This window comes from Drosophila sulfurigaster, chromosome X, assembly GCF_023558435.1.
Source record: "Drosophila sulfurigaster albostrigata strain 15112-1811.04 chromosome X, ASM2355843v2, whole genome shotgun sequence".
In the NCBI taxonomy this organism is placed as follows: domain Eukaryota; kingdom Metazoa; phylum Arthropoda; class Insecta; order Diptera; family Drosophilidae; genus Drosophila; species Drosophila sulfurigaster.
The window spans coordinates 13,521,466-13,537,270 of record NC_084885.1 but is presented as its reverse complement, the minus strand read 5'-3'; the positions used below and the strand labels follow the sequence as shown (position 1 = coordinate 13,537,270).

At 33.3% G+C, this 15,805-nt stretch overlaps 1 protein-coding gene across 1 annotated transcript; it reads left to right on the top strand.

Annotated features, from left to right (window-relative positions):
• Nucleotides 1–328: 328 nt before the first annotated feature.
• On the top strand, nucleotides 329–13,830 carry LOC133848178 (uncharacterized). Its single transcript, XM_062283620.1, has 5 exons — nucleotides 329–476; nucleotides 10,945–11,153; nucleotides 11,219–11,335; nucleotides 11,760–11,906; nucleotides 11,972–13,830. The coding sequence occupies exons 2-5, from the start codon at nucleotides 10,959–10,961 to the stop codon at nucleotides 12,074–12,076; spliced, it is 564 nt and encodes a 187-aa protein (XP_062139604.1). The 5' UTR covers nucleotides 329–476; nucleotides 10,945–10,958; the 3' UTR covers nucleotides 12,077–13,830.
• The last annotated feature ends 1,975 nt before the right edge of the window (nucleotides 13,831–15,805 follow it).

Genomic DNA, 15,805 nt, shown 5'->3' with positions numbered 1-15,805 from the left:
ATATATAAAATGAAGGAGAAAATAAATTAAAAATATACAAAAAACAGTTTAATAAACTGAGGAATATATAAAAATAAAAAAAAAGATATTATATTTCTTATATCAAACAATAAATGTCGACTCTGATCGTTGGTTCCCACTGGTTTAGATGTTTTTAATGAAAACATTTTATTTGCATGTTTCTCCATTTCATGCTCATATTTTTTGATTGCGTATTAATAGATTTGAGACCACTGTATCAGCCGGTTCGGACGCATTTGTCGGCTAGTTTTTGGCTTATATTTATTTGGCTTGAATAATTTGTCCGCCGTCGCCGTTTAGTTCTCTTTAGCGTGCGCCTAAATCAAGTAACCAAAAATATTTTGTTCAGTGCAGCTTCGAACTTTTTTACTTTATTTATTTATTTTATTTGCTTTTTTGTTATTGTGCTACAATTTAATTGTATTTTTTTTTTTTTAAGTGAACAATTGCAAAAAGTGAGTTTTCGATTTGTGTATTTTGTGCAATAAACTTTCGCTAAAATCGTATTGGCACATTGCAACACATGTTTTAGGAATTAAGTGAAGCATACAAAATACTGACAACAATGTGGATTAATGTGAATTGCATTGAATTGTGCAACGAACTAATCGCCGTAATTAATAATAATTGTCAATTGTGTCAACTGTTACGTTAATGTTCTACTCAAATGTGCTCAGATATATTTGCATTCCATGGGCGTGATGCAATTACATTTGATTTAATTTTAAAAGCTCGCTGAAACATCACAGATTGCTTCTTTTTTTTTAGAGTATACAGTTTCGTTGTGTTGTGTGTTGCTTTAATGACTTCACATGGGTTTTTAAATGGATCTTAATGACCTTACATAGTTGAGAGTTGGGCGCAGTCATGCCCTCATACCCTCTCTCAAAACAAAAGCTGTTGGTCATAGGCAAGAAATAATCTTGAAATCTTTAGTGTCGACTAAGTTAGTTATAATACACCGCTTCGTGTGTGTGTGTTTATTTGTTGTTGAGTGCGTCGTTCATATTTAAATGGCCTTCAAAACGTTGGTTATAGATATTTGAAATCGAAATTTGAAATTCGTTTGCTTTAACATTTAATCTTATTTCAACGCAGCGACTTCAGCGACTTCAGAGCATGCGCAACAGCGTGTAAACAATGCTGACCCACTTTAACAAGCTTTAATTGACGTGTTTGCCTTCAGAGTCTGCCGCTGCAGCTTCTACAGCCGCCTCTTGGGTAAAGCAACAAAAAAAAGCTATAATCAACAATAACCGAGTCCAGTTACAATGCTGAACATGAAAATTTACATAATTGCAATGACGTCTTGGGACTCTCCGCGAGTGTGAATCAAGTGTCTGCTAGTTGATCAATTTCTGTGGAGTGTCCATCAAGTGCAAGTATGGAATAAATAGTAACAACTATTTTGGCCATTTTATACACACGGCAAACAAATATGTTATTATCACCTATTGCCAACTGACCACGAAGCATAAATAAACACCGATAATAATATCAATATTTTGATCAGCCAATTAACTTGCAAGTTATTTATTGACTTTAATATTAGTTCCGGCTTTTAAATAGTTTCAATACTGAGTACCTCCGAGTTAAGCGCACTTGTTTGTTGCTTTCTTTATTGTTTTGTTTTTATTGCCTGGTCCCCAAAAAAAAAATCCAATTGACATTGACATATTTAGCGCCGTACGACTCATACATTATCCAATGTCTGTGTTGTTGTTTTCATTTTGGCCACGTTCAAGTCAAGGTCAGGCATGCGATTGTGATTGTGATATGGCCATTAGCTGTGCTTGTTTATGGCGATGCTTCGAACATTTTGACAACAAACCATACGACCTAGGAAATCCCATTTTGATGCCCGACTGCGATAAACCTATTAACCACATATCACATCACACACTGAGACTTTCTTATGGAAGGAATAGTCAAATACGAATAAATTTCGACAGTCAATTTCATTAAATACATATGACAGAAGCAAAATATTTAAATACTTTAATTTCAATTTGTGTTTTTCATGAACTTTTCACAAATTAAACAAAAAATTATTTAATTAAATCAATATATTAAATATGCAATGATTTCAAATGCAAAATACTTAATTTTCAATTTATATTTTTAATATACTTCTAAGTTGTGTAACTTTAATGTTAAACATAAAATTATGTACACAATTATTACATTAATGGCACAAATTGAACATCAAAATATTTATTTAATTTATACATTAAATAAATAAAAAAAAATCTAAAATACTGCAACTTGCAGACTAAAAAAAATATATATTTATTACAATATAACTAAAAAAAATCTAATACATTTCCATTTAAACGTCGCAAATGAGGCATTTCCAATGAAGCGACAAATTTTTGATTAAAATAAATACTTGCATTAAATTTCCAAATTAGCTTCCCAAGTTGAAAATCTAATTATTTATTTAAATTAATATATCAAGTCTCAAAGTGAATATCAAATGAGCTATTAAGATTTAAAAAAAAAATGTATATATTTAATTCTCAATTAAGCGGCATTTTTTTGTATTTAATATATATGCTTTACTTTATTTGTATTGATTAATTTAATGTGCACAAATTAATACGTACTCCGCAAAAACTAACAGAGTGACAATGAAAATGTTTTTCATTTAAGCGGAGAACTCCATGTTGTTGTTGCTTTCGATAATCGATTTGGGATTGAAACTTTAGTCACCTAACCAATGGCTATTAAAATTCTAATTCTAAATAATGATAATAAAATGTTGTTTGTGCCATAGTTCACTAGAGCAGTTGTATAATTATTTTTAATAGTTTCAAGCAAGCACTCTATTATAAATATTTAATTGTTGCGTAAACCACTTTACTAAAAAACGTCGGGGTTTATTCCATGTGTGCAAAAAAAACGGTAACTATTGCGCTTTTTATTGAGTTTACAATTTGGTTTTTACCAATAGAGAGAGAAATAGAGATTTTTATAAAGTATTGTCACAAAAAATATAACAACAATAATTTGCAACTTCTGTTTTTTTTTTGGGCAAGGCCCAAATCGAAAAGGTTGGAAATCCTTTTGACGCCAACTTATAATTATATAATACTATATACATGTACATATACATTAATGTACATGTATATGGCAAGCATATTCTATAGAAAATGTTGAAAATGCTTAAACGGAAGATATACGAAGGGGGAAAGCAATGCAAAGATAAGAAAATATTAACTTAAGCTAATAAACGTACTTGGAGCGAGATTTCCTTGAACTTCATAGATTCCTTGTATAATTTTATGATGGACCGGATATATGAAGTTATTTCTAACAAAAGAGGTTGTAACAATTAACAAAATATTTTTGTTTGAATCATACAATTTGGTATACTATTTGTATAATACGTTTCAAATAAACGAATCATTAAATATCAAATGCTTATCAACTACTTTTCAATTATCATTAAAGTAATAAATATTAAACAACTTTTAAGACCAGCAGTGTATAGATAAACAATTTCTTGTTAAGTTAAAACTTTTTTTTGTATTTTCTGTTAGCTGAATTCAGTTCTAAGTCACCTGCAGCTTTCCTTCTTGATGGTCCCAGGGTATTTGGTAGTCGTGCTCGTTTCGCCGCTTGTTATTTAATTAAAATATTCGAAATGAGCGTAGGAAAGCAACGTCAGTCCTCGGACACCACATCAATAACGGGCAAGTCATTTACTGATCAACTTTAACGGAATTAATGGCACGGACAAGCGGTCTGTGTAGGATACAATTATATTTACTATTCCTCAGCTATTCATAAAGGCACACCATACACCACACACACACACACATGCACAACGCACACACACAAGCTTACCTACTTCTGTACAGAGTCATATCAATATACTCCCATAGATACTATGTTTTATTTATTGAGTTGATTTTGCTCTTGGCCTGACGGTTAAGTTTGCAACTTGAGTTCTATTTCTTATACTATATTTTTTTCTTACTTTTTTGTGTTGGCTTCTCTTCGTTGCCTCTGACAGTTGGCACGTAGCTGAGACGGTTGGGTCGACGTGAAGGACAAAATTGCGTCCAATGCAAGTCAGTCGACCCATACGTAATGCCATTTGCGGTAGCAGGAGATGGAGCAGAGCAGAGGGAGTAGGACAGACAGGCTGGAGTAGGTGTAAGCGTAGCAACGTTGTGTGTATGAGTTATTAGCGCGACACGCTGATCACGTGCGGTTGCCATCTTTGGCCATGGCTATGTCAATATGAAATAATGTTAATGTTGCTCGTAACGATTAAATTGTAGACACCGCCCTCAAACAATTTTGTGTATTGCAGTTAACTGTCCAAAAGGAAAAAGAGAGAGAGAGAATCAATTCAAGCAAAGAGCAATTGTTGCTTAGGACATACTACAATAGTTAGCTACCGCTGACTGTCTGCTATCTCTCTCTCTCTCTCTCTCTCTCTCTCTCTCTGTCGACCATTAAAGCTGTGAACATAAGTCAAAAACAAAAGGGATGAGCCGATGGAGGATGCTTGTGGCAGCAATAACGCTCGCTGCGCTGCGCGCGCGCTGAGAAAGTCAATTTTCCGGTTGGAAAGCGCGCGTTGCCTTGAAAATAAATGACATATCAAATAGTCTGGTCACCTTTAAGCGCTTACGTTAAACAAACAAAAGCGCAAATACCAAACATACATACATACATAACATACATGCGTTTGTATTTTGTACTTTATCGTCGCATTTATCCTCGAGCCACTATCATTGCACATACACAGCAACAACAACTATTACGACGAGAGTGTAACAATTGTTTACGAGTGACAAAACAAAAAGTACAAAAAATCACAAAAAAAAAAAAGGGAAATAAATACCAATTTCACCTACTATTTATTCTTATTGAAATTGACCAAAAGGGCTTCCAGCGTTCGAGTGCCACATCAAACGCTTTTGTTATTATCGCAACTTGTAAAATACGAAAAACGACAAAAAAAAAAACAAACAAACAAATAGATGAATAAATTCCATGTGTTCATGGGGAATTGTGTAAAGGCGGTTAAATTGGTCATGTGGCGCTCTGTAATATATTATTTCGGTCCGCATCAATACCTCATATGTCGCATAAAAAGATAAAAGCGTCAACCTATAGAACTGTGCTGAAAAATGTTAAATGCCCAAGAGCGAAAGTGCTGCAAAGAAGTGCTTGTATTATTGGTCATGTATTTATGTATTGCAAATACAATTTTAGCTCACAACAAGCAATTCAAAAGTAAGAAACAAAAAAAAAAAACAAAAAACTAAAAGTTTTAATTGCCTAAAGGCTCTAGTGAATATCTTTTTTCTTACATTTTTTTTAGCTTGCTGTAAACTAAAATTATATTCTCCAATAACTAAAATACATAAATACATTGAACACTAAAAAATATGCTCATATTTTGTAAGAAGCGCATATACATATTATTATGTATATTGGTAATGCATTTGTTTTTTTGAACACAAAATTTTAGTTTACAACATGCAATTAAAAATTATGAAAAAATAATAACTAGAGGTACTAAAATTTGATGACGAGCCGAAATGTTAGGCGTGAAAGACAAATATTAAAAATATTGTTGGTTTGTCGATGCTTTTTGTTCACTCTACCCATAGGGTAGAAAGGTATTATATCTTTGTCCCTGCAGAAAATCTAACAAGCAGAAGAAAGCATCTCTGACCTTATTAAGCACTTGTTATTTTTGCACGCAGATCAAGTTTTTTTCAAATTTGTGTCACACCCAGTTCTGCCTCAGCAAATAACAAGCGTAATTTTGAAGCTAATAACAAATCCATATGTGATTTCTAAAAATTTATTTGGCATCAGATAAAAATTGTCGAAATTATTTGAAAAATGTGTTTAACAAATTACGACTGCTGCAACAAGGTTTTGGCTGCTTTGGTTGACAATCTGGTATATTAAGTATTCTTTGGTATATTTTGAATTGAATACTAAATGATCTGGCTCATTTTGTACGCTTTGGTATATTTGAAATGTAGTACTGTATGAATATACCACATAAAGCCTTTGGTATATTTTCAGTATTTATTATTACTTTGTATTAGTTTGGTGTTCTTTAAAATTAAAACAAAATAGACAGCGGTTATCTCACAGTCGAGCAGATTTGACTGTAGCTTTCTTACTTGTTTTGAACACAAAAGATAATTTATGTTATATTTAAGCTAGCAGGATGAATTGCATATATTGTATAACATATTGGATAGTTTGAAGCCAATTTGGAAGCACAAGCAATGGAAAGTGCTCAACAACGTTGAAGCCCAAAGCAAATGTTGTGGTAAGCCTCAAGGCAATACCTTCCAAAATTGCTCCAAAATATTTATATTTATTGATTTGCATGCGAATTTACCACAAACTCGATATGCGTGCGCTGTGCTTGGGCTCCTAGCTTTTATAGTCTTCACTTTTCTTGTGAAAACGGTTAGGCCAACATATAAAACACATGCTCGTATATACTCGTCTGTGTAGGACTTACACTTTTGTATATTTTATGTGTGCTCTCACAAATGCTGCTTTATGCCTGTTTCATATTATCCATGGACGCAAACTTGTTAGTCCCATTGTACTTTTTATGCACTGGGTTTTAAAAATGAAATTGCAAGACATCATTTACATTATTGCAGATTATGAAATTGCTTTTACTTTTCTTCTCTACCTCTAAACTTTTTTTTGGGCATTGTTAAAGACAGTCAACTATCTGCTACATATGAGTATTATACTACATAGTTACCTGTTAAATGTAAGATAACTTGCACACAACAATATGGTCCACAGAATAGACTGTGCGAAGCTGCTGCTGCTGGTGCTTCTGTTGGTGTTGGTGTCGGAACATATCGTCAACATTTAAAGCGCTCTTAAGTCCCGTTTAATTGGTACTTAACATGCAAATTCCAAATGAGGCGAGGATCTGAGACGGCAATTGTCGCGACGTGCTCTATCTTCTTCTAACGCTTTTGATGCGTCTCTCTGTGTAACAAGTGACTACATGGGCGTGTATGCGTGTGTATGCCTGTGTGTGTGTGTGTGTTTGTATGTGCTTAATGCATGAATAAATCTTTGGACAGCTCCTAAACAATGAACAGTGAAGATTGAACGCTGTGTTGTGTGTGATAATTATCACAGTTTTTTAAACAACAACTTTAAAACTTTATAAAATGCATACTTATTATAATCAGTTAAGTTTAACGACTTCGGGACTGATGCTGATTAAATGCAAAATTGTCATTACTTCTATTTACTTTAGTCATTTGTTCCTTGCTATGCATTTTTATCAAAGTATTGTATAAAGGCGTACTCCGGTTTTCATTCTTCGTTTTCGATTTTCAACTAAAAAGTACGTGTTCGTTTTTAGGTGCTTCAGTATTCACAACTTTTTGGTCATCGTTTTGTTATCAAAACGTTCAATTTCTTACTGTTAAAACAGCTGTCTTGGGTTTTGGTCAAAAGTAAAAACCGCGCGGGGATAGAAGTCACATTATGATGAGTTCATCCTGCATTGATGATTTATGCGTTCTCCTGAAAACAATATATTTCTCTTTTATAAAAATAATGTTGGTAGTTAATATTAAATTTGATTTCATGTTTTTATTAAAAGGACTTCATACATTTTTAAAGTGATTCGATGCGGTGCTGTAAAAAGTAACAATCAAAGTTAACGGATATGATGTCAATTATCAATTGCATTACTCAAATTAGAGATTTTCTATCTAAAACTGTTCTCTGAAATTTAAAATTTTAACATTATTTCTTCCACTCTTTTCAAGTTTATTATAAATAATCATTTACAATTTGTGTAATCATAAAATAATTTGGTTCTCGTTTCGATCTTTTACCCAGATCCATGTGGTCAAAGCTATTCCTATAATGACGTTAGTAGTTGCCTCATTTAATCATGATTCATAAATGATAAGAGCAACATGAACTTATATACATTAATAAGATTGAAGTTTAAATTTAGAATAGTTTATAAATTTTATAATTATGTATTTTTTTTTTTAACCCACGAATTATTCTTAATTCTCTTGCATTAAAAAATGTGTAAATTATTCTAAAATGATAAATTGGTTCACATTGCGTATACGTAATATTTCATTCTCTGCATTACTTTATAAATTTGTATTTCTATTTGTTTTCAAATAGCATCGAATTATTCTAAAATGCGCTTGCATAAAAAATGAGGTATGAATTACTCTAAAATTATATGCACATTACGTATACGTAATATTTCATTCTCAGCATTAGACTTTGAAGAGGGGGTTGCCATTTGGTTGACTGGGCACAGACGGCTTCGGTCTCACTTGAGTGTGTATGCCATTGTCTTGGCCGCAATCAAATCAAATTTAATTGAAATGCCATGAAGAAATTTATGCCACCATTGGAGAATTGATTGATTTTTGACTATTGCCGGGCATGGAATGCATACGAGTATGACACACACACACACACATACACTCTCTCAACCCGTTCTAAAAAGGAAGTCGTGTCCTGCAGGCATCAGGACTGTGTCTGGACACCAGCAGCAGAGTGGGAGCAGCAGCTCTAGTAGTTCTCGCTCGTAGTAGTTCTGCTCGCAGAGCAGAAGAGCAGAGAACCAGAGGAGCGGCAGGAGCAGCCACTCATTGATATAATTACAAAGTTTTGTTGGCCAGTTGATGAGCCAGTTGGAAAACAAAATCAAGAATGCGATTGCCATGGCCGCTTTTCCGTTTGCCGTTTGGCCAAAAAGTTTTAATTTCAAAATGAAGTTTGTTTCAATGCTCGGCGAAGGCTTCTCTAGATGGGGGTGGCAATAAAATAGTCAAAGCGTGCACAAAAGTGCAACGAGAATTGCCGAAAAACTGGCAACTAAAAAAAAAAAAAAATTGCAGAAAAAGAAAAAGCAAAAGTCAGCAACGCAAAAAAGGCCAGCTTAATGCTCGCCACTCAGATACACTTACCTTAGGGGAAAATAAAATATATTTATTGATGATGATATTGCAGGATTTCGATTTTTGATAAATCGTAATTAATAATTCAAGTATTACTTATTCATATTTGATTTTTCTTTTTTGTTCTTTATTTTGTCTCTTTCTGTTTCTTTAAGTCCTAACTATAAGAACAAAGAATTTTGGTTTTTAATGTCGTTTGGTATCTCTTTTTTTTTATAAAGTCTTTATTAAATCTATTTCATATATAAATAATATACTGTACGAAGATTTAATATAACAAAAAGTTTCACTGAATCGAGTTTCAAAGTGTTTAATAATATTATTTGTGCGCTCCTTCTTTTTAACACCATTCATGATCTCTCGGCATACCTTATAGGAAAGTTCCCTAGCGGAAAGCAGTGTCGAAAAAGTGTTTGGCAAACAGTGCGCTAGTGCAAATTTACCTGAAGACAATGAGCAGGACAGATGGCCAAGCAGATAGATAATCGAAAAATAGCTAAAGTTGGTGAGAGAGCCAGCGGAATCCGGAATCCAATACCGAAAATGAAGTTCGCCGGGTCGTAATGAGGACCTCGACGCTGTCCGAGCTAGGGATTTGCTTCGAATAGACTGCGGACGGCGAGCGAGAGAGTGAATAGTGAAGGGTGAGAGAGAAAGGAGAGAAGGAGGCTGATTCAGGGGTAGCTATTATGTGCCATTAGGGCATAATTAAAATGCTCAAGTTGCACAGCAGCGGCTGCGCCAACAGCAGCAACGGCAGCAACGGCAACAGAAGCAGCAGCAACTACAGTGAAGAAGAAGTGCGACAGATACGAAAGCGACAACATAGTTGCTATTGCACACTGCAAGCCAAAAGGGGTCGAAGGAGAAAGCGGAAAGCGAAAAGGGGGAAGCTGGGAAGCTGGGAGGTAGACGGGCGATGACCAACTTGGTTTAGTCTTTAGCTTGCGGTTGTCAACAGTGCCCACATTGTCGTGGAAACTGAAACACCTGGATTTTGTTTGTATAGAGAGACAGAGCAGAAGCGAGAGAGAGATACTGACTGCACAGCAGCCTCGGCAACTCGAAGAGTCTTGGCCATGTTTACATATTTGGCCCATAAGCAAAACTTCTTTAAATACAACATTGTCTATCTAATTACGTAGTCTATATTTATACGCAACTCAAAGAGCAATGCATTCAAGTGAATTGCAGCTAAAGAATGAAAACAGAAGCATTGACGAGAAAGTCTCAAGTTTTTTCCTATTTTGTTTTAATTTGCTTCACTTACGTCCTTATGATATGCGTATGAGGTTTAGCCTGAATGAGTTTTCCCTAGAATACTGTCTAAGAAAACAATTCGCCTCACTAGTTGGTAAAAGAACATTGAAGTTTTTTGAACAGCTAATTTATTGCAGAATTTAAGAGTATTACTATTTTTCTTTATTTGTTATTATCATTCAATCTTATAATACAAGAGTCTAATGTTAACTTAAGCCTAATTTGTTGTATTCTCCATAAATGGGCTTTTAAATATTTTTATTATTATCATTACATCGCATACAATAAAAATAAATATAAAATCTCCATTTAAATTCATCATTGTTGTTGTTAACAATTTAAATTATTTCAGTAATTGTTGTTAGAAAACTGCAATTTTTAACTGGGCAATAAGCATAATCAAAACTAGATTTGATCGTATTTCACATTAAACATGATCAATTAAATAATGCTACTGCATTAATATATAATTGGGGTTCATAATTCATGTACTTGAATCGATTTGAAATAGTTGGTCAAATATCTAAATAAAAACATACCATTCAAATTCCTTTGTATTCTAATTTTGGTGTTCAAATTCTCTTAATTGGAATGTAATATTATAAAATATTAAATAGTTCTTTTAATACATAATATATAAATTATTATTATCTGCAATATTAGCTAATAATAGCTTTGTTCCATTTCAATTTACTTGCAGTACAACCAAAAAGAATGCAAATTTTAAGATCGAAACAATTGTTGGGACTGCTTTTAATCGGCATTTCGTTATTGCAACTGAGCGTTGCGACGTCGAAGGATTCTGGCAGCGATCTAAAAGAATCAGATGTGCCACATGTGCGACACAAGCGAGGCTTCTTTTGGGACTTTTTTCAAAAGATCGCCATAACCAAAAACCTAATTACCGATGTGAGTATTTCGAGCATGTTTACTTTCTGCTTTTTTCATTAGTTACGATTTGTAATGTATTTTAGCAATATGCAGACACACGGAATACTTTAAATGACATTTACAATACAGTGAACGAGCAGTTTAGCGATCCGGGGCCAATGAAACCGACTTCTCAACCGAGATCAACAACAGAAAGAGTGGTAAGTATTATAAAAAATGTATTATATATTATTATATTAGTATTATATAGATCGCCTTTAGGGCAGTTTTAGACCCAAAAACCCCTCTAAAATATTCACAAAATCTGTTAACCAACTTATGTACTTGACCTTGTGCTCGTGCACTTTAGATATGATTACGATGGTAGATGAAGATATGTGGAAGCTTAACTATTTAAGAAGCTTTTACAATATTCATATTTTGAAATTTACGTCTGTAAATTTTTCAGTAATTAAATTATTAAGGGATTGATAAAATATTTCGATAGACTTTAAACACTTTTATTAGACAGACACCTCTAACTATGTTTATGATGGCAGATAAAAATCTAAGGAAGTATTGAACAATTTCTGAAGCTTCGGATTCCAAGTATAATCATCTGTTTAACAACGTTTTATTTCACAGTCTTCCAGCGACGAAGAGGGCAGCGATCTGCCTTCATCTACGACTGAGGGTTTCAGCATTTCCCGCTATGAGCTCGGACGTATTCTGGGTCGCAATTTCCGTGGCATCCAACGCTTGGCACAGACCGAATTTCAAGAGGCGCTCAATGTAATTATCTCTGATCGACTTTTGAGCTGTCAATCAAAATTACAACACTCTATTTTTAATTGCAGGCAACACACTATAATTTAAAAGAATACAAAGCAGAGGCCGATAAACAGTTTGCTAATAGTTTGGCAGTGGAAAAGAAAAAAACTCTAAAAAGTCTAAAGGGCTGAAGGGCGATTGACTCTTGATTTTACTACCACTTCAAATATTTTATAATCATTGTGATATGCTGGAAAATTAATGCATTACTTTTGTAATTTAAGCTTAGTTTGTATGGTTTTTTTTACGTGTACATAATACATTTTGTTTGGTGACGAATAAAATACGCTGAAAGTTAGGTGTGGTAAAGATTTCATTTCATTTGACACTTGTCGTTACTCTCTACTATTTTGCGTCAAATTAAAAAGTTTTCAGTAATACTTAATTTTATTGATAAACTTATAAATACATACAATAGCATCAGGAATACAATAAAAGTCTTAAAACATGGGGCAACAAAGCCAACAAAACACAACAAAAAAAAGTAACCAAATGTCAAAAAAGATGAAAACTGAAAGCAGAAAATGGAGAATAGAAAACAGAAAACAGAAAGCAAACAGACAGCCAATAGGAAAAGTGTCCTAGGGAAAAGTTGTAAAGAAATATAAAAATTGTTTTTCAAAATATCTTGACGCAAACAAACACAACAGCGATAAACGCACACATACAGCGACACACACACACACACACACACCTCGCACACACTACTCGCAAGTTACTTCTGAAATCGAAGTAAAGTTGCAAACAAATTCATAAAGCAAAGTGACAACACAAAGACAGCCCTTGTGGCAACTGCATGCAACAAACACATAGCAAAAACCACTAAAAGTGTCATAATTCGATGCCCATGAGATGCCTGTCTCGAAAGTACGTCGGCCAAAAACTTTTGCGGCGGTAATGAATGCCAGGCTGTGGCTGTTGTTCTTCCAACTTCCAACTTCCAGCGCGTATGAGAATGAACCCCAACGCCGACTTTTATACTTACCATACTCTATACTTTATATATATGAATGACATTGTACCAGACCGCAGTCATCTCCCTTCCGGTTTTATCCAATGTCTACTGTCAGCAGTCTGCAGTCTGTAGTTGCAGGTTGCAGGGTCTTCAAAGTTGCACAAACAACTGCCACCAACAATTGTTTCATGCGCCGAGCGAATCTTTTCTCTTTGAAGGTGTGCTGCTTAGCTGCTTCACTACAATTAGAATTTCACAAAATTGAGTCAAACATTGTTTAATGTTATGTGTTTTGAGTCAGCACATAGCTTCATTTAGACGTTGTCAAAGCATCTTTCGCATGGCTTAGATAAATCAATTGGCTTTAGAGATATGAAAACTCAGTTATATAAACACAAAAATTAAAGCAGATTACGTTTTGCAGCTTGCTGCATTTTGTTTGAACAATGCCAATCACAATCTTCTTAATTCCCAAGCAATGTTTTCTAAATTCCCAAACAATGAAAACATTCACACTATTACCATAAATCAATTTTATTTTACTGTGTAGCAAGTCTTCTCATTTACATAGTTAAAATAAAGTGATGATTAGTATAAATTTTCAGGCGGAAAATTTTATTAGCTGTGCCAAACAAAAACTGATGTTAATGTACATTAAAATTCAGCATCGAAAGGTGGATCCGTAAATTACATATACTAGATAGATAGATAAGAAAGTCTGTAACAAAACATTTATTTTATGCCTTTTATGCAACATTTCATTTTTATACTGATCTTTTAATGTGATCTGGATATTTTGTAATCAGCCTTAAAAGGCATGTTTGTAAATTTTTTATAGTTGTTAATCACAATTTGTACACTTTTAATTATCTTAAATATATTTATTTCATGGTTGGTTCTTAAATTTGTTATCGATCTTCCCATATGAAGTGGGTATCTTGCAGACAGCATCAAAATCTAAATTTCTTATTTAACATTTACAACATAATACGTAAAAAAAACTTTTAAATATTTGAGAATATATTGATTTTCAAATGTAAACTTTATTTTTATATCGATATACCAATTAAAAGCAAAAAATTTCCTTTACACTATTTAGGAAATATCTTTCGAAAACTTTTTTATTATTTTAAATATATTCTCAGTTAATACTTCATCGTTTATATTGATTTATACTGTGTATCTCTAGGTCTAAAGATGAAAGCTAGCTGTTTTTGTTTTCATTACATATTATTAGAGTTGAAGTGCGCAACCTTTGTCGCTCAGACTTTATTCAACTTTATTTATTCACTCGAAACGGAAGCAGCAGCAAAGCAATTAATATAAATATCACTGTCATTACTCCTGATTACTGTATTTTTTGTGTATCTAAATCATGTTTCTATATAAAACAATTACAATACAATAAACTGACCCCCAAGATCGCATGTTCTGAACTGTATTACGAATATAGAATAAACACATTAAGGTCACGAAGATGACTTCAGATTGTCGTTTACGTTAACACTCCTCCCATCCACACGACACATTTTAAGAGCGCGGGAAACATGTTGTAATAAATGCAGCCTAATAGCACATGTATTTGCTTGAGCTGTGTGCTAATAATTTATTTACAATTTGTGTCTATGCTATGCGTAGAAGAATGTAGTAAGTAGATGGCACACAGACACTTTGGACTATAGTGTTTTTATATTTATATTTAATCTATGCATGATAACCCCTGAACTTAGAGCTAGAGGCCAAACAATTCCAAAACACTGAGCAGCTTAGCTGGCAAAAAAAAAGAAACAAAATATAACAATAATAATAGAATCCAAAATGGGGAATAAAGACAAAAAAAAAATACACACAATTCTATTTAAAATTCAGAAAGCAATTGTGAAAATTGGATTTAGTGTATTTTTGTGCTTTTAATTTGAAAGGTTGATTGCATAAATGTGTTGATGCTGATGCTGATGATGATTCTGATTCTGATGGTGATGCTGATGCTCAGGCTTTTGTTGCTACTATTTTGTTTAAAACTCTGATTGAGGCTTTTTTGATTGCATTAATTGTTTTTGTGAACTTTCTCATTGTTGTTATTGTCTAGCTTCAGCATTTGATGCTGTCAGCCTTCAATTAGTATTATTCGACATCATACAAACTCGCACACGTACACACATATATTTGAAATGATTATAGCAATTATAAATACTACACACAAACACTCTCACACACACTCGCAAAATACCGCACATTTGTCATGCTATCTGATGGCGAACTAGAACAAATAAACACGATCGAACCACGAGTGCTCGACTCCCGAGATACCCAATGTGCAATGGGTATGGAATAATCATACCCGTTACCTATCGTAAAGAAGGAATTATAACTTGAATGTTGTACTTTAAAAATATCTTTAGTATTTTTGGAGCTTCTTACAAGATGCTCCGAGCTCATTTTATTGCTTTTTTCACGATTCAAAACTGCGAAGTTTATAAGTAGTATTGAATAAATTCATGAATTTGCTATCGTAACAAAATATTAATACAATATTATATATAGACAAAATTGAATCAAATAAAATATTTATAATCAAGGCGAAGACCTTTGCAGCCAGTGCTTTGGAAATACTTAAGTCTCAACTTAAATTATAATTAATATTATAATATTTGAGATTCAAACTCAAAAGTATAAACAAACAAATGTATTATAATAATATAAAGGGCCATAAGTTAATTCAATTTCTCTGTTTCCCCTCCTCTTGCACAATTCTTTATATTGACTTCATACCCAACTGAACTCAGCTAAAAAATATAGAACTAAAGTAGTGTCACTTAATTTACAATCTTTTTAAATACAGTCTTAATTTGGTAATTCTAGCTTTTGTAGTTTTTATAGTTCTAACTTTTGCATCCTTCGAGCT